The sequence below is a fragment of the Pangasianodon hypophthalmus genome, chromosome 23 (assembly GCF_027358585.1).
Source record: "Pangasianodon hypophthalmus isolate fPanHyp1 chromosome 23, fPanHyp1.pri, whole genome shotgun sequence".
In the NCBI taxonomy this organism is placed as follows: domain Eukaryota; kingdom Metazoa; phylum Chordata; class Actinopteri; order Siluriformes; family Pangasiidae; genus Pangasianodon; species Pangasianodon hypophthalmus.
In genome coordinates, this window is record NC_069732.1 from 2253316 (window position 1) to 2275852 (window position 22537).

Genomic DNA, 22537 nt, shown 5'->3' on the forward strand with positions numbered 1-22537 from the left:
CCCTCCTCAGAGAAATACAGTCAAATGGCAGGAGGTTGTATGTTGCAGAAACATACAGGTACCTTGGTAGTCTGACTGGCAATATGTTGACTTTTAACTCTAATACATAGATGCTTTGTAAAAAGTTTTGCCTCCATAAACTGTCCAAATTCCATGTTGATAAGACCCTGATGACCCTCATTTACAAATCCTACATTGGGTCTGTATTAACATTTTCTGTTAATATGCTGGTATGGCAATCTCAGTGTCAAGGCAAAAACTGCTTTGTCCAAAATTGTGAAGGTCAGCAGTAAAATCCTAGGTGCCTAGCAAAGTAATCTCACTGACCTTTATAAAAGAAAGGTAGTGCAGAAAGCTAAATCCATCCTTTCAGTCAGTGCCCATCCCTTCACTCTGAGTTTCAGATTGTACCTTCTGGCTCCCGGTTTAGATTCCCCCCTGTAAAGAGTAGCAGATATAGATACTCACTTATTCCTACTGCCATTTCCCTTCTTAATTCAGGCGAGCGGGGTGGTTTAGGTTAGTTTGTTCAGTAGTAGTGATGTTTTTTCTCGTCAATGTTGATAACAGTGACAATGATTTTCCGAGTATGTTTGTAAGATTTTTTATTCTATTATCTTAGTGTTTGGATTTTATTGTCTTGTATGGACATACACTATATTACCAAAAGTATTCGGTCACCCATCCAAATGATCAGAATCAGGTGTCCTAATCACTTGGCCTGGCCACAGGTGTATAAAATCAAGCACTTAGGCATGCAGACTGTTTTTACAAACATTTGTGAAAGAATGGGCCGCTCTCAGGAGCTCAGTGAATTCCAGCGTGGAACTGTCATAGGATGCCACCTGTGCAACAAATCCAGTTGTGAAATTTCCTCACTCCTAAATATTCCACAGTCAACTGTCAGCTTTATCATAACAAAATGGAAGAGTTTGGGAACAACAGCAACTCAGCCACGAAGTGGTAGGCCATGTAAACTGACGGAGAGGGGTCAGCGGATGCTGAAGCGCATAGTGCAAAGAGGTCGTCGACTTTCTTCACAGTCAATTGCTACAGAGCTCCAAACTTCATGTGACCTTCAGATTAGCCCAAGTACAGTACGCAGAGAGCTTCATGGAATGGGTTTCCATGGCCGAGCAGCTGCATCCAAGCCACACATCACCAAGTGCAATGCAAAGCGTCGGATGCAGTGGTGTAAAGCACGCCGCCACTGGACTCTAGAGCAGTGGAGACGCGTTCTCTGGAGTGATGAATCACGCTTTTCCATCTGGCAATCTGATGGACGAGTCTGGGTTTGGAGGTTGCCAGGAGAACGGTACATTTCGGACTGCATTGTGCCGAGTGTGAAATTTGGTGGAGGAGGAATTATGGTGTGTGGTTGTTTTTCAGGAGTTGGGCTTGGCCCCTTAGTTCCAGTGAAAGGAACTTTGAATGCTTCAGGATACCAAAACATTTTGGACAATTCCATGCTCCCAACCTTGTGGGAACAGTTTGGAGCGGGCCCCTTCCTCTTCCAACATGACTGTGCACCAGTGCACAAAGCAAGGTCCATAAAGACATGGATGACAGAGTCTGGTGTGGATGAACTTGACTGGCCTGCACAGAGTCCTGACCTGAACCCGATAGAACACCTTTGGGATGAATTAGAGCGGAGACTGAGAGCCAGGCCTTCTCGACCAACATCAGTGTGTGACCTCACCAATGCGCTTTTGGAAGAATGGTCAAAAATTCCTATAAACACACTCCTCAACCTTGTGGACAGCCTTCCCAGAAGAGTTGAAGCTGTAATAGCTGCAAAAGGTGGACCGACATCACATTGAACCCTATGGGTTAGGAATGGGATGGCACTTAATTTCATATGTGAGTCAAGGCAGGTGACCGAATACTTTTGGTAATATAGTGTATGTATGTATGTATGTGTGGTACCTGACGCGCAGAATACCTACATGTACTTTACTGTCTGACTACGCCACCCCCTAAAATGGGCGGGGGAAACCCCTTTTCTCTCTATAGTGTGGCTGATTCTAGACCCTGCCCGCAAAGAAACAGTTTACACAAGGCATGTACACAAGCTCAAATTTATTACAATTTTAAATAGGTACAATTGCTAATGTGAAAAAGAGACGAAGGGAAACTGGCTGGAGCTTCTCAAACTAATAAGGTCGGGTCGGCACGGCACCCACAGCTCCTCTCCTAGGAGGCCTTGGTGAGAGAGACAGACACAACAAACCCAACACCATACAAGCATGCAACATAGCAAACACTGCACACACAAGGTCAGTAATTACCACTACAAAATACCACACCGTGTTGCATGTTACCAGTACACACCAAAATAGTGTCCCCTCAGTGCAGCCCCCAACTGAAAGGAGCAGTAGTGAGGTGCAGATCCGGCCTTGTACAGAGAACCTATACAGAGACAAAAAGAGGAGAACAGCCAGCTCCCAACACAATGACCACCGCGCTGGCTTGGTCAAGGCAGGGTTACACTAGACCAAGGACCAAAAAAAAAAGGACAAAGCCAAAGGCAAACAAAACAACCAACAAACAAACTAAAAAAAAAGACTTGTACACTGACAATAAAACAGTGGCTGGCCTGGTCCTTTGCAAGAGTGTTCAATACTCCCCGCAGCACAATAACCCAGGAAGATAAAATGGGGCACTCCAGTGCAGAGTGTCTGCAGCCCAGCAACTCAATAGGAGGCCACAAGTCCTTCAAATGCCACGCAGTCACCTGTGTCCTTCATGAAGAGTGGAACACATTGTTCTAGCAGTCACCCTGTATGACGGGAGTCTAGTTGCAATGGCAAATGGCAGCAGCAAGAGAGTGTGAACTCCACAAGCCAAACTTTATAATCTCCTAATGTGTCATGTGACATGCCTCATGTGACCCAAGACAAGCAGCCACACAATGCAGATCACATGATCCCCACACTGATTATCAGTGCAGGTAACCACCAACAAGAAAACACAGATCCCCACATATGCTTTGCCTTAAATCCAATTACCCCCCTGAGGAGCAAATAAAGTGGAAAGTTGAAGTCATCAGGCCTATTTTATGTTGTGATAAAAGTTCCTATTTCAGGGTTTGCTTCACATTTGTTTCTTATAAACCAAGGGTTCGCAAACTTTTTGTTCAAACGACCCCAAATGGACATTGAGGCATTTTAAATTCCTGATATATAATAGAGGACCACCATTTCATTATATCAGTAACATACATATGTGTAACGGAAGTGGCTGAAAACCAAAGAAATAGTCCTTGCACTAGCTTACCAGTCTAGTCGGAAGAGTGACCTTGCATTTCTTGACACAACTTTTCAAAAACTCAGGACGTGTGTTTGAAAGGGCGCGTGTCTCTTTGCGTGCGCGTGCAGAAGCAGCGGCAGCGCGAGCGGCATTGTTTACTAATCGACAAAGTCCAGACTGGTACAAAAGACAGAGCTTTCAGTAGGTCTGAAGGCAACAAGAGAGGTTTTTCAAACACTAACTGTAACAGGAAGCCCGGTTAGTGTTAGTGCTCAGTAACGCTCTAGAATAGTGCATAAGGATGCAATTTGAGACACAGCCCTAGTTTATTTAGTGGAGGAAGATTGAGGTTTTGTTTCTGTTGTTGAATTCCTACACTAGTGCTGAGGGTCACGATAGAGAATAAATCAAAATAAAGAGTGAGAGTTTCTCTCGCGACCCCAAACCTCAAGTTTGGGAAGCACTGTTATTATAAACTTTTTTCCTGACCTTGTTTTGTGCATGCGCGAGGCATAAAGCGTTAAAAGTGAGGAAACATAAAAATAAGAAGAAATAAATGCTAGAAGTGATTATTGTATTGTCTAACACTTGAGATAAATCAAAAGCGTTATTTTAAATTGACTCTATAATCAGTCTGGAATTAATGTATATTTCTGATTCATTCCACAGCATATTAATGACTTTTATCGTTTTAGGGATCTCGTATTCTTTCTCTTTTGTCCAAAATGAACAGCAGTGTGACCTGAGAGCTGCTTCTTGTGTCCTGAACACACACACACACACTCTATAAACGCATTCTTCTTGTCTAAAAGTGTTTGTTAGAGACATCACTCACCTTTAGTCACCAGTCGGTGTGTTGTGTGGAATTATAAATCTCAGCTTTACTAAATCTTCATGTTTTCCAGTCGTTCCTCAAAATGGCGATGAGAAAGTTTCACTTTCTGAATTAGAAAATATTTAGAGGAACTCCAAATTTCATCATGAGGCACTTTACAGCCTGGGTGCTGTAGTTTACACATCATCAGCATTGCCTTCAGCTCTGCCATTGCCTTCACCTTGCACATAGCTGTATTATATCTACATATATCTATTCCTTTTAAGCCTATTGTGTCTACTGTACAGTGTTATATATTCTCTCATATTATTATTATTTGTAAATTTTATTATTATATGTCTTGCCATCTTATTGGTATGTGTGTTCTGGAAGCTTCATACCAAGTCAAATTCCTTGTGTGTGTGAGCACACATGGCAATAAACGCTCATTCTGATTCTGATCAACATCTATACAACTCATATAAAATAGTTTATGTGTAGAAATTCTGATCTGGTGGTCTGTTACTGTAGTTTTAAACCTAATGGTCTGTTTATTAGTTAGCAGTGTCATGTCCCATTGGTTCACACCATCACTTTAGAGTTTATATAAAATATACAGCTGGAACATTTACTTTAATCTCTACACTAAAGGACTATCTTTTTCCCTAATGACAGCTGTGTGTGTGTGTGTGTGTGTGTGTGTGTGTGTGTGTACAGGCAGAAGAAGAAATAAGAAATTACATTTATGATTCACATTTACAAACTTTTATTATTATTATCATTATTATTATTATTATTATTAAACCCTTATATTCTTATATTCACATCATATTCACTTATATTCTTATATTCACATCATTGTGGTTATATAAATCTAACTTTTAAAAATACAAGATATTTTAATATTTGTTAGTGTAATTGAGCAGAGCACAAAACGTATGGAAAATAAATTTTAGCATTGGTATTTTTTTTTTTAACCCAAACAGACCATAAGGGTGAAGTTATTGTGATGCAAACAGGTTGATAATTGAGGTGTATAGTTACATTAGCAACTATAGTTTGATTGCACATGTAGCCGGTTAGGAAGAGAGAAATATTATTTTTTATATATATATATATGTGCGTGATGAACTTCCCAAAACTTCCCTTTCGGGCTAGGAACTATAAATTAAGGTGTTTTTCAAGTGGGACATTTATCTGTGTTGCGTGCTATACCTTCCGAGAGAGCGCGGGAGTTACTTCAGCCTCAGACCGCGATTAGACGCTGGCGAGGCGAGATGCTCGAGTTCCTCTTCTCTTCTCCCAGTTCAAAATGAGTGTGTGGGAGGAGGATAGCACGGTGATTGGTACTAACAAAGTGTCCCATGTGTTTCCAGATGCAATAAATAGAGGTGTTCAAGGCTGACCCGCTGTTTCCGGTGTGAGTTCTCTTAATAATATTTATATAAGTTAGCATTTAAAATATATAAGCTCGCATTTTAATAGAGAGCCAAAACCTTTCTGCAGTTTCTTATAAAATGTGACCTTAACATTAACATGTCAGATCTTTTCACATCATTATGTAAATCAGGTTCTGGATATTTTACTGTCACAATTGTATTGTTGTTACAAGTTCATTCATGTAGTTTATATAATATGATAAATGGCTGTTCCAGTATCCAGAGCGGAGCAGCATGTGATATCGTAAGGAAGGATGATGTAAATAATTTTATTTGGAAAATGAGGAAACAGACAAAGAAAGGCTGATTAGCATTCACCTGTTTTCAAATCTACATGGACATTTTCACTGTTAGAAGATTAGATTAAAACTATCTGAAAAGTTATTTTTACAAGACATCCCACTGAACCTGTTTAGTACTGACATTACACACACCCCTTATCATTTCATTCCAAAATGGCATACTGTTAGACATATGTACAATTATTATTATTATCATTATTTTAAATATCCACTCAATAGAGTGTTTTGAGTAACAGGGTTTTGGTTAAGGTTCCAGTAGAGGTCACTAATTGCACACTTTCTCTAGTCTACACTTCAGCCCCCGTCTTCTGCCATGCCACCCTACCACCCTATCACATCATCTGTCTGAAAGACTCCAAAAGAGACCACCATGGCTGAAGCAGTGGCCATGTTTTACTTGTTGATTAATTTTTGAGAATTCTGGCATTCACTGTTCTTACGTCAATTTAAATCTTACCTTTCTTGTAAACTGTACAGTTGAACAGTGTGTTTAAAGTGATAGTGTGAGAGAAGGATGGATACACAAACACGCTTTTCTACATGTGTAACTTTTGTAACCCAGAATTAAGCAAATATAAGTGGAAGTGTACACTGAAAAAATGAACATGAAATAGTATTTTGGAAAAAGTAGAAAATTAAAAACAAAAGTAAGATTCATACATAACCTAAAGAAATACTATTACAATAATCACTTAGTATTTAAGCTCTTAGAGTTATCCAAGGGTTCCTCAGAAAGTTCTTTGTATAGTTACGTGTGTATGAGTTACTAGTATTTTTGTGTGTGCATTTTAGGTTGTTAAAGACATCCTTCATAATTTTATTTTTCTAAAGTTTAAGTCCTATTTTTAACCAGTACACTACTAAAACCATTCTGCATGGTCCGACATTAGATAGGTCTCAGGCGGGTGTGGAGATACTCACTAGTCTTGGGCTGGGGCCTTGAAATTGGCGTTTTTCCCAGTGGACAAGAAGGTCATCTCCATGAGATTTCAAGTCTCAGGAAAGAAACTTCTGACTGTTGTTTGTGCTTATGCACCCAATAGCAGTTAGGAGTGTTTAACCTTCTTATAGAAGGTGGGCCAGGTTACTCCATACACTAATGAATCCATAGTCCTTATGGGGGAATTCATTTGCTCATACTGGGAATGATAGTGATAATTGCAGGATTGGGTGGAATGACCTCCCATATCTGGTGGCGATTTACTGCACAGAACACCGACCACACTGATGTAGTGAAACCAGGAGAGCTTCATGTGTTGCTTGGGAGCAGCTTCATTGAGATTAATTTAGCTAGTGTTAGCTGCCTTGGTTTATGCTGTCATTTCGCTCACTCACGTTCGTTTCCTAGTTATATCAGTACAATGAGCTAGCTTAGACATCAAACAGCAACATACCAGAAAAACTGCAAGAGTTAGAAGAGTTTATAGCAGAACAAGACATGGTTTTGCTACAAAACTGTCAAGAACTTCAGGTGTGTGTTGGAAAGTGTGTGCATGTTCATTAGGCTCGACTGTCATGTCCAAAACTGTCAATCACCTCATCAACCACACCCTTTTATTTATTTGTTACCAAATAACTCCTCTAAAATGCATTTACCTTAAGGAAGATATCAGGGTCAACTGAACTTGTAAAAATGACAGAACACTATTCCTGAAAATATTTGTGGAGATGTAACTTATAATGGAAGTCTGACACCTTTCATGGAAATGGGCAGGGTTAAAAACTGTACTGCAGCCAGTCACTAGAGGGCCTCAGAGACATTTTGGCTTCACTTTTGACTCCCTGTCACAACATAATATTTCCACTGTATTATACTGTACTCATACATGTCACTATATAATCACACTTATAATAGCTACATTTTGAGTTACAGAAGATACAGAAGTTCTAGTAAAAAATAAACTTTCACACTATCACACTTTGTTCAACAATGCCCAAGTTAAGCATCTGAGTAAATAGTGAACTTGTCGAGTAAATAGTCACTGCTTCAGCCATGGTGAGCTCTTTTAGAGTCTTCCAACCAGATGATGTGATAGAGGGGTAGAATGGTGGAAGACATGGGCTGAAGTGAAGACCAGAGCAACTAGAACCTTAACCAGAACCTGAGTTCTGCCATGATGTCCGGATTCTGTAGTGTATAACTGTGGAATTGTGTAGTAATAAAAATAATTAATTGAGCTTCAGTAAGTGCTTATTGCTGATAATAGTAGCGCTGCAACACCACTCTGTAAAGTCCTATGATGCATGAAGAATCACAGCTACACGCAGCAGCAGCTCATGACCATAGATTTTAGTGGAGCAGATTTTTACAGCAACTCCATAAAAGGCAGTTGAGACTCGACAATTTACAGTCATCCAGCGTACAGTCTCGCAGCTTGTTACGAGTGGGTTTAGACTTTACCTTCAGCTGTGTCATATTATTAACCAGGGTTTACAGGTTTCAGCAAAATGTCCATTCCAACTACATCTCAAAAACCACAAAGACCTTAAATGCCCTAATAGTCCAGAAAATTTGGGCATAGGAAAATGGAGAAGGTTCTTCTTTTTCTCTGTTTTCGAGTCTGAAACAAGTATTTCATACATATTTCTGATGTACAGACATTATTCTCTCCATAATCCCCCTTTCACTCTATTAATCTCTGTAATATATCTTACAAATGAAGTGATTCTGTACATCACTGACACACTGTCTGCAATTACACTTTGTGGAAATGTATTACATTTAATTCAGATTATTTCCCAGTGTGAGAAAAAAAATGTCCAGGAAATGCCGCTGAGAGTCGAGCACATTTCATTAAAAACATATTCTCTGGAATCTGCATCAGATGAAAATACCTCACACCCTGAAATTAAAGGAAAACAAAAGTTTTATATTTAAGCTGACAGGTTGAACATGAACATTAAACACCAAAGTAAAATTTAAGTGCAAAGTTAAAAAATACCCAGTAACTCACTGAATATGAACCTGTTTAAAATCAATAGCTCTTTATAGAATCAGGAGCAGGTTACTTAAACTTTTCTTCACTAAACAAAAAGTATCAAACAATGTTAATCTGTAATCTGAATATTTTATTTTTGTACATGTTTATCTGAAATACTTGTATTTGTATCACCTCAAGTCCTGTAGTTTAAGACTGAGGAGTTGCTTCACTCCTGAGTCTCTGAGCTTATTCTTAGACAGATCCAGTTCTCTCAGGTGTGAGGGGTTTGATCTCAGAGCTGAAGTCAGAGCAGCACAGGCTTCATCGGAGACACCACAGTTAAACAACCTGCAGAGAGACAATGACACACTCTTCACTCTCTCAGTTCAGGACACACAGAATCACGAACTCCATCACTTCAATAAAATACTTTTGGAAAAGCACCGCCATTGTTTATCCTGGTGTTACTGCATTTCATATCTTTGAGTTGGTTTTGTTTTCTGAAGCCTAGCATCAAGATTTTTGCTAACACATGCATGATCTGCCTGCACTGGGAGCTTACAGGCCCCATGTTTCTTTTCTTACTGCACTGGCGAGTGTCTGACACCAGGCCAATCCAAACAGTTCCTGTCTGGAATCAAGTCCATTTGCAGTTTTGCAAATGTTTTTTTTTGGCCACATAATACAATCTTTCTGATAGCTTAAACCATTATTGCTATCATGTCCTTCATATTTTCTAGGTTATTTACATGGAACAAATAAAAAAAAAAAAAAATTGATTATTATGTCAGTAAAGGTCTTTTAAAAATGTAACCTATTTCTGAGCTTTTTACTGCTAGCCTTCCAAAATTATTTATGTTTTAATAAAGGGGTTGTGTTATTGTTTAAAAAGATACGTCTGAAAACATGAAAATAACCTGTAGATTTTAAAGTGCTTATTTTTTATTACATTTATAGAATTTATTAAGAGCAAGTTATATGAGAGCTTTGGAGTCTCTGTCAAAAACCACATCCTCATGCTAGTTCACCAAGTCAGGAACTAAGAGCACCATCGAGAACATTTATTGAAAACCAGTCATTTTATATTATTGGCATTAATTAAAGAATATAAAAAATGAAGAAAGCGAGCCGACACAAACCCATAAATTAAGACAAATAAAACTAGTCATTCATTTATGACAAAAGAACTGGTGCTGTATAAACGGAGGATGGGACAGTCTGTCTGCGCAGAGCCGTAAGCCGTAAACAAAGGCCTCAGCTGAAGGAAGATTTAGTGCTCACTTAATATTATTATAAAACATCTCAAACCATGATGGATGAAAATGACAAAACTTTAACTCTTAGAACTGTAACCTATTTCTAAGCTTTTTATTGCCAGGCTTCTGAACTTAAATGGGGCAGTCGTGGCCTAATGGATAGAGTGTCAGCCTTGCAACCCAAAGGTGAACCTGAAGGTTGTGGGTTCAAGTCTCAGGTCCGGCAGGGATTGTAGGTGGGGGGAGTGAATGACCAGCGCTCTCTTCCACCCTCAATACCACGACTGAGGTGAGACCCTTGAGCAAGGCACCGAACCCCCAACTGCTCCCCAGGCACCGCAGCGTGTGTTCACAGTGTGTGTGTGCGCGCTCACGTGGATGGGTTAAATGCAGAGCACAAATTCCAAGTATGGGTACTTGGCCACAAGTCACTTCACTTAAATCTAAAAAATGTGAAAACAATTGGCCTTTTTTTAAAAAAAAATAATCAAACTGGTTATGAATGGATTTAAATCATTCACACAAACATTTAAAGAAGAAATTTGGTATCCATGAAAACCTAATAATTACAGAAAAATGTTCGTATCCTACTTGTGCTCCTGAGTGTGTATAAATTTACACATAACACTAATTAACAAAACCTCAATTGATCGGCTTCAAATCATGTAACTTGTGATGAGCTACTGCACTTTTATATACAGATTACACTGTCAAGTTTAAATAGCTTGTGTATGTTTAGTTACACACGCAAATTTAATGAAAATTTTGTAACCCAGTCATTTCTTATTAACAGCATAAACTAAAGAAATATGAAGAAATATGAAAAAAAGAAAGTCAGCATAAACCCTAAATTAAGACAAAGAAGACCTGTTATTCAATTAAGAATGCTGCAGTGTAAAAGCGGGATGGGATCAGGTGTATAAGTCGATTCTGTTTACTGCGGGATCTCAGTTTGATGATGTTTAACACTTTATTAGAGCCAGCACAGGTACGTACAGTATCAGATCTGTGTGTATCTGGTGCTCCCTAGTGTGCACACACATGCCATTTTGCTTTTCTAACATGGCATCAGGGAAAGGGGTGAGGGATTTTTGGCTGAGAATGAATAAAAAAAAGTTTCCCTGTGTGATATTCTTAAAAAAATATATAATATTTACTGACATATGTGTGACTCAAAATAACTCCCAATTTGTCTGAGAAACTCCTTTTTGGCATTCAGCACTTTTGGCTGTTTGCCTTTCATGGAGTTTTGTGAGTGTCACCAAATGCAAGTTATGGAAATTGGCATTCATCAACATACGCAAGCAAGTAGGAAGAAAATGAGCATTTCCCAAACTTTTGTAAATCTGGCAGAAATTATTAGTTTGCTTTGATTTACACAAACATTTACACACAAGATGTGCGTGTGTGTGTGTGTGATTCAGTTTAATCAAAAGTGCAAAGTTAAGCTCATTTTAACTGGGAGATAGTGTTCAAAGTGATGCTCGCTCTACTATTAAGTGGTGATGTTTGTGCTGCTGTGCTTCTGGGAAGCTTGGCCCTGATCTGCTTATACTACTAAAAACACTGAATACATAAATAATGTGATCAGATCAGAAAAAACATCAATGCAGACTTAAATGAAATGATTTTCTCTGGATCTCAGGATATTTGATGCTGAACCTAAAACCTCTGCTTCAGTCTCACTATTAGAGAATGTGTGTTACTGAGGAGCAGATCATGTGACTCTCAGAGAGATGATCTTACCTCAGTGTCTCCAGTTTACAGTGAGGATTCTCCAGTACAGCAGAGAGACGCTTCACTCCTGAGTCTCTGAGTTTATTCTCAGACAGATCCAGTTCTCTCAGGTGTGAGGGGTTTGATCTCAGAGCTGAAGTCAGAGCAGCACAGCCTTCATCTGAGATATCACAATCACACAACCTGCAGAGAGACAATGACACACTCTTCACTCTCTCAGTTCAGGACACACACATCAGTTCAGCAGGAACATTTTCATCAAAGAGTCTCTGCAGTTTTTAATCACTATAAAATACACCATCTTAGTTATGAATTATATGAGAACAATAACTAAATAACAAATTCTATTTATTGTTATTGAGAGGGTTCGTGTGTGTGTGTGTGTGTGTGTGTGTGTGTGTGTGCGCTCCTCTTGACTGTAAAAACTCAGCAGTGAAACATGTCCTGTGTTTTCATATGCAGGTTTTTATGTTTATTAATAACCGAGATGAAACTCTCAGTATAAAATTTAAATGTAAGCATGGTGACAGCAGCTACACTGTGTTATACTGAAAGCCTGAGATGTTTTGAGTGTGGGGACATCGGATATAAAAAGTTGAGTTGTTCACAGAGAGCTGTGTAGCCGGGAAGCTCAGGGGGGAACATGGCCGAGATACTGCACCAGCAGAGTGGAGACAGTCAGCAGGAGAGCAGAAGAGGACAGCATGAGAGAGCAGTAATGCTAACACTGCAAACAATCCTGACACTAATGTTAATTCTTGTACAGATGCTAATTCTAACACTGATGCTGGTAATAGCATAGGTGCTAAACCTGAGGTGACTGCAGGTGTTAGTGGTAGAGCTAGCTGTGATACTGGCCTTAATGCTGACACTGAGACTGTCACTAATCCCGCAACATTGCAGCAGGAGAACACACAAGACTCAAGCAAAAGAAAAATGGAGTCAAGAAACTTGGTAAAGGTGGAGAAAACTTAGTTAAAGAAGAAAATACATGAAAAGAGCAATATGAAAACCGAAAAATAAATTCCAACAATCCCCAAAACTGCACTGACTCAGTAAACAGTGTAATGTCAGACAGTGAAAGGCCAGAGTGCAGTACAGGTGCTACAGGAGAACAGCTCACACACATGGAGGAGGGTCAGATCTCCTCAAATGAGACGAGTTACTCTGACTGCACAGGTGTGTCAGAAACACAGCCAGATGACATGTACTCCATCACACACATCAACCGCTTTCTAGAACAGACTAAAGGAAAAAGGAATGTTTCACTGTCGAGTTACTTCCCTGATAAGTCCAATTTCATGAAGTCAGCACAACACGTTACCAAGAAAGAGAACCTGAAGGTGCTGTCACCTAGGAGAAGATTTTGACTCAGGAAGTGGACATCGGTGGTACGAAAGTCTCTAAGTTAGTTGTGGACAGGATCTATCTGGCACTCTTTCTGGTTTTCTGGACTTTTCATGTCTCCTCTGTTTACATGAGACTGGATTGAAAACTCTGTGTCATGGACATTGAGAGACTGGACATGTCAGTGTGGAGTCAGTACTGGACAAATACTTGAACCTACAAACTTGACCTACTACAACTTGGATATCTGATCTTGGTTTCCCGACTTTCTATTTGCAATGACTTGTAAAGGAGTTCTGAGTGTGGACTTTCTACTTACATGGACTTTAAAGTGAGAAAAAAAAGAAAAAAGACATGGTTGTTTTGTGTCATGTACAATCCAGAATTATGTAGCAAATGCTAAATTTGTCTTACTGAGGAACAGGTCATGTGACTCTCAGAGAGATCATCTTACCTCAGTTTCTCCAGTTTACAGTGAGGATTCTCCAGTACAGCAGAGAGACGCTTCACTCCTGAGTCTCTGAGTTTATTCTCAGACAGATCCAGTTCTCTCAGGTGTGAGGGGTTTGATCTCAGAGCTGAAGTCAGAGCAGCACAGCCTTCATCGGAGATATCACAACCACACAACCTGCAGGGAGACAGTGACACACTCTTCACTCTCTCAGCTCAGGACACACAGATCAGTTCAGCAGGAACATTTTTTTAAATTAAAGAGTCAATGACAGAGGTGCCTCGTCCATGTGGGCAAGTGAAGCAGAACCCCATCATTTATATCAGCCACTGTACAAATATTAATCTTAACAAACTCCTCATTCTCAACTTCATACATTTTAAATTCCGTTGAAATACTAATAACCTGTTCTGAGGTATTTTAAATTAATGTTGTTAGGGCAGTGGGTCTCGAGCTGTTTTAAGAAATCGAATATGTCTAATTCTATTTGTGAAAGTTTTCACAATCAAGTAATGGTAAAACATGTGAAACCACATGGTTAAAGAGACATTTTGTATTTAAAAGAACACTCCAAAGTCAAAAATACTGTTTTTCATCTTGCTGGCACACAGGCTCACAAATCAAATGATGCACTGAAATGAAATGATTTTCCTCCTCAGGATATTTGATGCCGAACCTAAAACCACTGCTTCAGTCTCACTATTAGAGAATGTGTGTTACTGAGGAGCAGGTCATGTGACTCTCAGAGAGATGATCTTACCTCAGTGTCTCCAGTTTACAGTGAGGATTCTCCAGTACAGCAGAGAAACGCTTCACTCCTGAGTCTCTGATTTTATTCCAAGACAGATCCAGTTCTCTCAGGTGTGAGGGGTTTGATCTCAGAGCTGAAGTCAGAGCAGCACAGCCTTTATCTGAGACACCACAATCACACAACCTGCAGAGAGACAATGACACACTCTTCACTCTCTCAGTTCAGCACACACAGATCATTTCAGCAGAATCTTTTTCATCAAAGAGTCACTATGAAATACAGCATCTTAGTTATGAATTATGAAAGCAATAACTAAATATCAAATTCCATTTATTGTGTTTGAAAGAGTTTGTGTGTGTGTGTATTTGCCAGCTCAATGACAATGATTCTGCTTAACTATTAAAACCCGATTGTGAAACATGTCCTGTCTTTTCGTATGCAGGTTATGTTTATTAATAACCGAGAAGGTGGACAAAACTTAGTTAAAGAAGTAAATACATGAAAAGAGCAATATGAAAACCAAAAAATAAATTCCAATAATCCCCAAAACTGCACTGAATCAGTAAACAGTGTAAAGTCAGTCAGTGAAAGGCCAGAGTGCAGTACAGGTGCTACTGGAGAACAGCTCACACACATGGAGGAGGGTGAGATCTCCTCAGATGAGGCGAGTTACTCTGACTGCTCAGGTGTGTAAAAAACACAGCCAGATGACATGTACTCCATCACACACATCAACAGCTTTCTAGAACAGACTAAAGGAAAAAGGAATGTTTCACTGTCGAGTTACTTCCCTGATAAGTCCAAGTTCGTGAAGTCAGCACAACACGTTACCAAGAAAGAGAACCTGAAGGTGCTGTCACCCAGAAGATTTCTACTCAGTAAATGGACATCAGCAGTATGAAAGACTCTTCTAAGTTAGTTATGGACAGGATCTATCTAGCACTCTTTCTGGTTTTCTGGACTTTTCACTGTCTTCTCTGTTTCCACACATGAGACTGGATTGAAAACTCTGTGTCATGGACATTGAGAGACTGGACATGTCAGTGTGGAGTCAGTACACTCCTGCATCCTGAGCAAACACTGGACAAATACTTGAACTTATAATCTCGATCTACTACAAATTGGATATCTGATCTTGATTTCCAGATTCCCTATTTGCAATGACTTGTAAAGGTGTTCTGAGTGTGCACTTTCTATGTACGTGGAAAGTGATAACAGACTGCATAGGCCTCACAAAAAGTCATGGGTTGTTTTGTGTCATGTACAATCCAGAATTATGTAGCAAATGCTAAATGAGTCTTACTGAGGAGCAGGTCATGTGACTCTCAGAGAGATCATCTTACCTCAGTTTCTCCAATTTACATTGAGGATTCTCCAGTACAGCAGAGAGACACTTCACTCCTGAGTCTCTGATTTTATTTTCAGACAGATCCAGTTCTCTCAGGTGTGAGGGGTTTGATCTCAGAGCTGAAGTCAGAGCAGCACAGCCTACATCTGAGACACCACAATCACACAAACTGCAGGGAGACAATGACACACTCTTCACTCTCTCAGTTCAGGACACACAGATCAGTTCAGCCAGAGGTGCCCCATCCATGTGGGCAAGTGAAGCAGAGCCCCATCATTTATAAAAGACACTGTACAAATATTAATTTTCACAAAGTCCTCATTCTCAATTTCATACATTTTAAATCCCATTGAAATACTAATAACCTTTTCTGAGGTAATTGAAATTAATGTTGTTAGGGCAGTGGGCCTGTTTTAAGTAATTAAATGTGTCTAATTCTATTTGTGATTGTTTATAAAGAGACATTTTGTATTTAAAAGAGCACTCCAAAGTAAACAAAGATCTTGCATCATCTTGCTGGCACACAGGCTCACCAATGAATGAATGGACAAAAACATGACTGTGAAACATCACAAATCAGGCCGGTAGATTTGAGCTTAGACGCCTGTAAACAGTCACTATTTTGAAGTTTTATGCAGTAAAGTTTCAGTGCTTGGTCACCTCACTGAAATACTCTATTACTTCATGTGCCATTGGGTCTAGAGCTGTACTGAGGTATCATATATGCTAAACTCTATTTATGAAAGTTTTCACAAATTGTGTTCTGTATAAAAAAGTGGATTTTCATGGACATTGGTGGTATCTGTATTGCAAATAGCATCTCGGAGTTAAAAACGCCTTTATTTCCTGTTCCCAACTGGTGACCTTATCTACTGCTGACAGACAAAAACATGACTGTGAAAAACTTCATAAATCAGCCTGGTTCATTTGAAGCAGGTTTCATTCCTCTGAGTGCCTAGCTTTGGACTTTATATATCTTTGTTATTATTAATTTATATGCCAGAAATTCTCTTAAAATATACTTCAAAAAGGAAGGAAACATGAAGAAAATGTATTTTAGACATTGACCTTGCTGTGACCTTGACCGTTTTGGATCAATTCCAACATCTAATCAGTTATTTTGTTGGTTACAATGATAATTCAATATAAATCCTACAAACATTTAACTACTCGAACTGAACCTCTGCTTCAGTCTCACTAGGAACAGGTCATGTGACTCTCAGAGAGATGATCTTACCTCAGTGTCTCCAGTTTACAGTGAGGATTCTCCAGTGCAGCAGAGAGACACATCACTCCTGAGCCTCTGAGTTTACTCCTAGACAGATTCAGTTCTCTCAGGTGTGAGGGGTTTGATCTCAGAGCTGAAGTCAGAGCAGTACAGCCTTCATCTGAGAAACCACAATCACACAACCTGCAGAGAGACAATGACACACTCTTCACTCTCTCAGTTCAGGCCACACACATCAATTCAGCAGCAACTTTTTCATCAAAGAGTCACTGCAGTCTTTAATCACTATGAAATACACCATCTTAGTTATGAATCATATGAAAGCAGTAACGAAATAACATAATCCATTTATTGTGAATGAGAGGGTTTGTGTGTGTGTTTGCCAGCTCCATGAGAATGATTCCACCTGACTGTAAAAACTCAGCAGTGAAACATGTCCTGTGTTTTCATATGCAGGTTTTTATGTTTATTAATAACCAAGATGAAACCCTTAGTATAAATTTTAAATGTAAGCATGGTGACAGCAGCTAACCTGTGTTATACTGAAAGCCTGAGATGTTTTGAGTGTGGGGACATCGGATATAAAAAGTTGAGTTGTTCACAGAGAGCTGTGTAGCCGGGAAGCTCAGGGGGGAACATGGCCGAGATACTGCACCAGCAGAGTGGAGACAGTCAGCAGGAGAGCAGAAGAGGACAGCATGAGAGAGCAGTAATGCTAACACTGCAAACAATCCTGACACTAATGTTAATTCTTGTACAGATGCTAATTCTAACACTGGTGCTGGCGATAGCATAGGTGCTAAACCTGAGGTGACTGCAGGTGTTAGTGGTAGAGCTAGCTGTGATACTGGCCTTAATGCTGACACTGAGACTGTCACTAATCCCGCAACATTGCAGCAGGAGAACACACAAGACTCAAGCAAAAGAAAAATGGAGTCAAGAAACTTGGTAAAGGTGGAGAAAACTTAGTTAAAGAAGAAAATACATGAAAAGAGCAATATGAAAACCGAGAAATAAATTCCAACAATCCCCAAAACTGCACTGACTCAGTAAACAGTGTAATGTCAGACAGTGAAAGGCCAGAGTGCAGTACAGGTGCTACAGGAGAACAGCTCACACACATGGAGGAGGGTGAGATCTCCTCAGATGAAGCGAGTTACTCTGACTGCTCAGGTGTGTCAGAAACACAGCCAGATGACATGTACTCCATCACACACATCAACCACTTTCTAGAACAGACTAAAGGAAAAAGGAATGTTTCACTGTCGAGTTACTTCCCTGATAAGTCCAATTTCGTGAAATCAGCACAACACGTCACCAAGAAAGAGAACCTGAAGGTGCTGTCACCTAGGAGATTTCTACTCAGTAAATGGACATCAGCAGTACGAAACACTCTTCTAAGTTAGTTATGGACAGGATCTATCTGGCACTCTTTCTGGTTTGCTGGACTTTTCACTGTCTTCTCTGTTTCCACACATGAGACTGGATTGAAAACTCTGTGTCATTGACATTGAGAGACTGGACATGTCAGTGTGGAGTCAGTACACTCCTGCATCCTGAGCAAACACTGGACAAATACTTGGACCTTTAAACTCAATCTACTACAACTTGTATATTTGATCTTGATTTCCAGACTTTCTATTTGCAATGACTTGTAAAGGTGTTCTGAGTGTGGACTTTCTACTTACATGGAAAGTGAGAACAGACTGCATGGGGCTCACAACAAGGTTGTTTTGTGTCATGTACAATCCAGAATTATGCAGCAAATGCTAAATGTGTGTTACTGAGGAGCAGGTCATGTGACTCAGAGAGATGATCTTACCTCAGTGTCTCCAGTTTAGAGTGAGGATTCTCCAGTACAGCAGAGAGACACTTCACTCCTGAGTCTCTGATTTTATTCTCAGACAGATCCAGTTCTCTCAGGTGTGAGGGATTTGATCTCAGAGCTGAAGTCAGAGCAGCACAGCCTTCATCTGAGACACCACAATCACACAACCTGCAGAGAGACAATGACACACTCTTCACTCTCTCAGTTCAGGACACACAGATCAGTTCAGCAGGATGTTTTTTTTAATTAAAGAGTCAATGCCAGAGGTGCCTCGTCTATGTGGGCAAGTGAAGCAGAGCCCCATCGTTTATATCAGCCACTGAACAAATATTAATCTTCACAAACTCCTCATTCTCAACTTCATACATTTTAAATCCTGTTTAAATAATAACCTGTTCTGAGGTAATTGAAATTAATGTTGTTAGGGCAGTGGGTCTCGAGCTGTTTTAAGCAATGAATTGCGTCTAATTCTATTTGTGAAAGTTTATAAAGAGACATTTTGTATTTAAAAGAGCACTCCAAAGTAAACAAAGATCTTGTCTCAAATATTCTAAACTCTCTTTATGAAAGTTTTTCACAAATCGAGTTCTGTACAAAAAAGTGGATTTTCATGGACATTGGTGGTATCTGTATTGAAAATAGCATGTCAAAGTTAAAAACGCCTTTATTTCCTGTTCCCACATGGTGATCTTATCAACTGCTGACAGACAAAAACAGGACCGTGAAAAACTACATAAATCTGAAGTTGTTTCAAATGAACCAGGTTTTATTCCTCTAAGTGGCTATCTTTTGACTTTATATATCCAGCTAGCCAGATTTATATAGCTCAGAGGCGGAGCGCTTTAATTCTTCATGTCTGGCAGCCAATCCCCGGTGCGGCCCAAATTTACCTTCCTGGAGGAGCCGGAGGGATATAAAAGGGGCCCGCGGCAGCGTAGAGGGGGAGGTAAGGGACAATGGCATACTCGCTAATGTTTTGCTATCTTTCTCTTCTCCTAGAAGGCGATATCAGCAGGTAAGATGCCGTGCCAGCCTTCAACCTCACTTTCTTCTACTCACCCAGCATGCCCAAAATCCCCTTCACATTCTTCCCTTCACTGTAAATAAAGAGCACATTCCCCTGATTCACGGACTCTCTGTGCTGTGTTTTATGTTGAGATTCAGGTCTCGCTTGTCACATTGGTGGAGGATGCGGGCATCACAGCACCCTGAGAGGAACATGTACAGTTTCTTCCAGCAATTCCTACAAATGAGCCTGCAGCACCAAGCTATCACTGAGGACCTGGCCCAGGGCCTACAAGCCACTGCCCATGAGCTTTTGGAACTGAAGAAAATGGCCAGTAGTGCTGCAGCAGTCCTCCTCCCCGACCCCTGCTGAGAGGCCCAATGTCTTCTAACCAAGCTGACACCCAATGAGGACATTGAGGCGTTCCTGCTTACCTTTGAGCGGGTGGCTCAGTGGGAAAAGTGGCCTCGAGAGGAATGGGCCTCAGCCCTCACGCCACTCCTCACGGGAGAGGCACAGTTGGCCTACCACGCCCTGACGATGGAAGAAGCGGAGTGCTACGAGACGTGCGGAGTGCTACGTTAAGAGTCAGGTCCTCCTGCGCTGTGGTCTCTCCCCAACCAGCACGGCGGCAGAGCACCATAGGTGGACCTATGACTCCAAAGCCACCCCCTGGAGCCAGATGGACACTCTGCTGCCTATTACTAAGAGGTGGCTCCAGCTGGAACTCCTGTCCACCGCGGAAGTGGCTGAAAGGGTGGCCATGGACCGGTTCCTTAGGGCTCTGCCACCTGAAGAAAGAAAAGCCGTCGGGGTACGAGGGCCAAAAAACCCCAAGGAGATGGTAGAGGTGTTGGAGCGAGTGGTGGCGACACCATCCCCCCAGACTAGCCGCCCCAAGCACATGAGCCCCGCCTATGGGACGCCCCAGGACGTGTCCATGCCCACAGAGCCGGATCCAGCCGCCCCTCGCTGACCGCATGTGCCCCACATATGCCTTCCGTGCCCCGATTACCCACTGTTGAAGATGAACGGACACCCGATCACGGCCCTCCTGGACTCCAGAAGCACTATCACCCTGGTCCAGCCCACTAGCTTCCCCGTGCCTAAACCCACGGGGTCCCTCAATATAACGTGTACACGGGGACATCCGGGAAGTCCCTGCGGCTCAAGTAAGGGTGAAACACAAAGACCCGGAAAGCCCCCTCACAGTGGGCCTTATTCCGGAACTCCCTGTGCCACTGCTATTGGGACATGACTGGCCGGGGTTTGCGTCAGCCAGGGCTCCACGGATGAAGAAGAAGAGGACCAGAAGCAGGTGAGCTAAACACCCCCACTAACCCTGTTTCTATTGTGTCGGGAGCAGAAAGAAGATCTCTGGTTAAAGAACTGCTGGAGCTAGGTGTGAGTCATTGAGGGTGTTCTGCAGCAGCCAGATCAACGCCTGCCCTACACACACTTCCTGGTACAGGGGGGACTTCTCTACCAGAGGACAGCATGATGAGGAGAGCCCTGCAAGCTCGTGGTCGTCCCCCAAAGTCATACCAAGACCCTGATGCACCTGGCCCACTCTCATCCTTTGGGGGGGTCATCTGGGGGCTCGTAATACACTGCAGAAACTAAAGGACTGCTTTGTGTGGCCTGGCATGGATGCAGAGGTCCAGGCTTTCTGTCAACAGTGTCCACAGTGCCAAAAGATGAGCCCCCACAAGCCTGCTCCCGCACCACTCATTTCCCTCCCCATTATCAGTGTGCCCTTTGAAAGAATTGGCATAGACCTTGTAGGGCCGCTGCCAAAGTCTGCCTGGGGTCATGAGTTCATTCTAGTTATCATGAACTACGCCACCCGATACATCGATTTAGTACCTATCCGAAAAGCCACCTCCCAAAACATTGCCCATGAGCTTCTGCTCCTCTTCAGTCACGTGGGCATCGGGAAGGACATCCTGACCAACCAAGGTACGCCATTTATGTCCAAACTAATGACGGATCTGTGTCGGTTGTTGCAGGTGAAACACCTGAGGACGTCCGTCTACCATCCCCAGACGGATAGGCTGGTGGAGCGCTTTAACCCGACCCTGAGGATGCTTCTCTGGGTGGTAGACAAGGAGGGCAGAAACTGGGACCTGCTCCTCCCCTACGTCCCCTTCACTGTCTGGGAGACACCACAAGCCTCCACTGGATTTACACCGTTTGAGCTACTCTTCGGACAGCGACCTTAGTGACTCCTCTACGTGGCCCGAGAAGCTTGGGAAGAACAACCCTCCCCCTTCTGCTCCCTCATCGAATACGTCCAGATAGATCGAGTTATCCTGATCTTAAGACAGCATCTGGAAGCGGACCAACAGAAGCAGAGGAGGGCCTACAACCGACTGTCTCAACCCAGAGAATTTCAGCCTGGGGATAAAGTCCTCCTCCCCGACACCTCCTGCAAATTCCTGGCATGGTGGCAGGGCCCGTACATGGTCCTTGAGAGAGTGAGTCCTGTTAATTACAGGCTGCAGCAAACAGGTAAGTGAGCTGACACTCAAATATATCATATTAGTCTGCTAGAGAAATGGTTGAAGCCTAACCCCCCAGGTGTCTGCTCTCGCTATACCTCACACAGATCCCTCAAAGTGTACCTCCTCAGTCCCAGAAGCTGACGGAGTTGGTGGACCAGTTTGTGGACGTGTTCTCCTCTGTCCCTGGCAGAACACATCTGGTACAGCATGACATCAAAACTCCCCCGGGAATCGTGGTCAGACAGCGGCCCTACCGCGTCCCAGAAGCCCGCCGTCAGGCAATCAAGGAGGAAGTCAGCCGGATGCTCCAGGATGGAATCATCGAGGAGTCAACCAGCCCCTGGTCCAGTCCCATC

General features: G+C 41.7%; 2 protein-coding genes across 5 annotated transcripts in view; both read right to left on the reverse strand.

The window, feature by feature from the left end:
* Positions 1-4175, reverse strand: part of LOC117595892 (NACHT, LRR and PYD domains-containing protein 12-like) — a 55342-nt gene extending 51167 nt beyond the window's left edge. Inside the window, exon 1 of the mRNA XM_053228287.1 lies at positions 4085-4175. The gene's annotated coding sequence lies outside the window, so the exon portion shown is untranslated. The remainder of the gene's footprint in view (positions 1-4084) is intronic.
* Positions 4176-5751: 1576 nt separating this feature from the next.
* Positions 5752-22537, reverse strand: part of LOC113546299 (NACHT, LRR and PYD domains-containing protein 12-like) — a 31579-nt gene continuing 14793 nt past the window's right edge. For 2 of the 4 annotated variants that reach the window (XM_053228284.1, XM_053228283.1), the window contains exons 11-18: positions 18666-18839; positions 16853-17026; positions 15611-15784; positions 14277-14450; positions 13520-13693; positions 11728-11901; positions 8918-9073; positions 5752-8647 (exon numbers count right to left, since the gene is read on the reverse strand). In XM_053228284.1, the coding sequence (XP_053084259.1) occupies positions 8641-8647; positions 8918-9073; positions 11728-11901; positions 13520-13693; positions 14277-14450; positions 15611-15784; positions 16853-17026; positions 18666-18839 (1207 nt within the window). In that variant the 3' untranslated portion in view covers positions 5752-8640. The remainder of the gene's footprint in view (positions 8648-8917; positions 9074-11727; positions 11902-13519; positions 13694-14276; positions 14451-15610; positions 15785-16852; positions 17027-18665; positions 18840-22537) is intronic. The other 2 variants (XM_053228286.1, XM_053228285.1) reach the window with 1 other exon arrangement.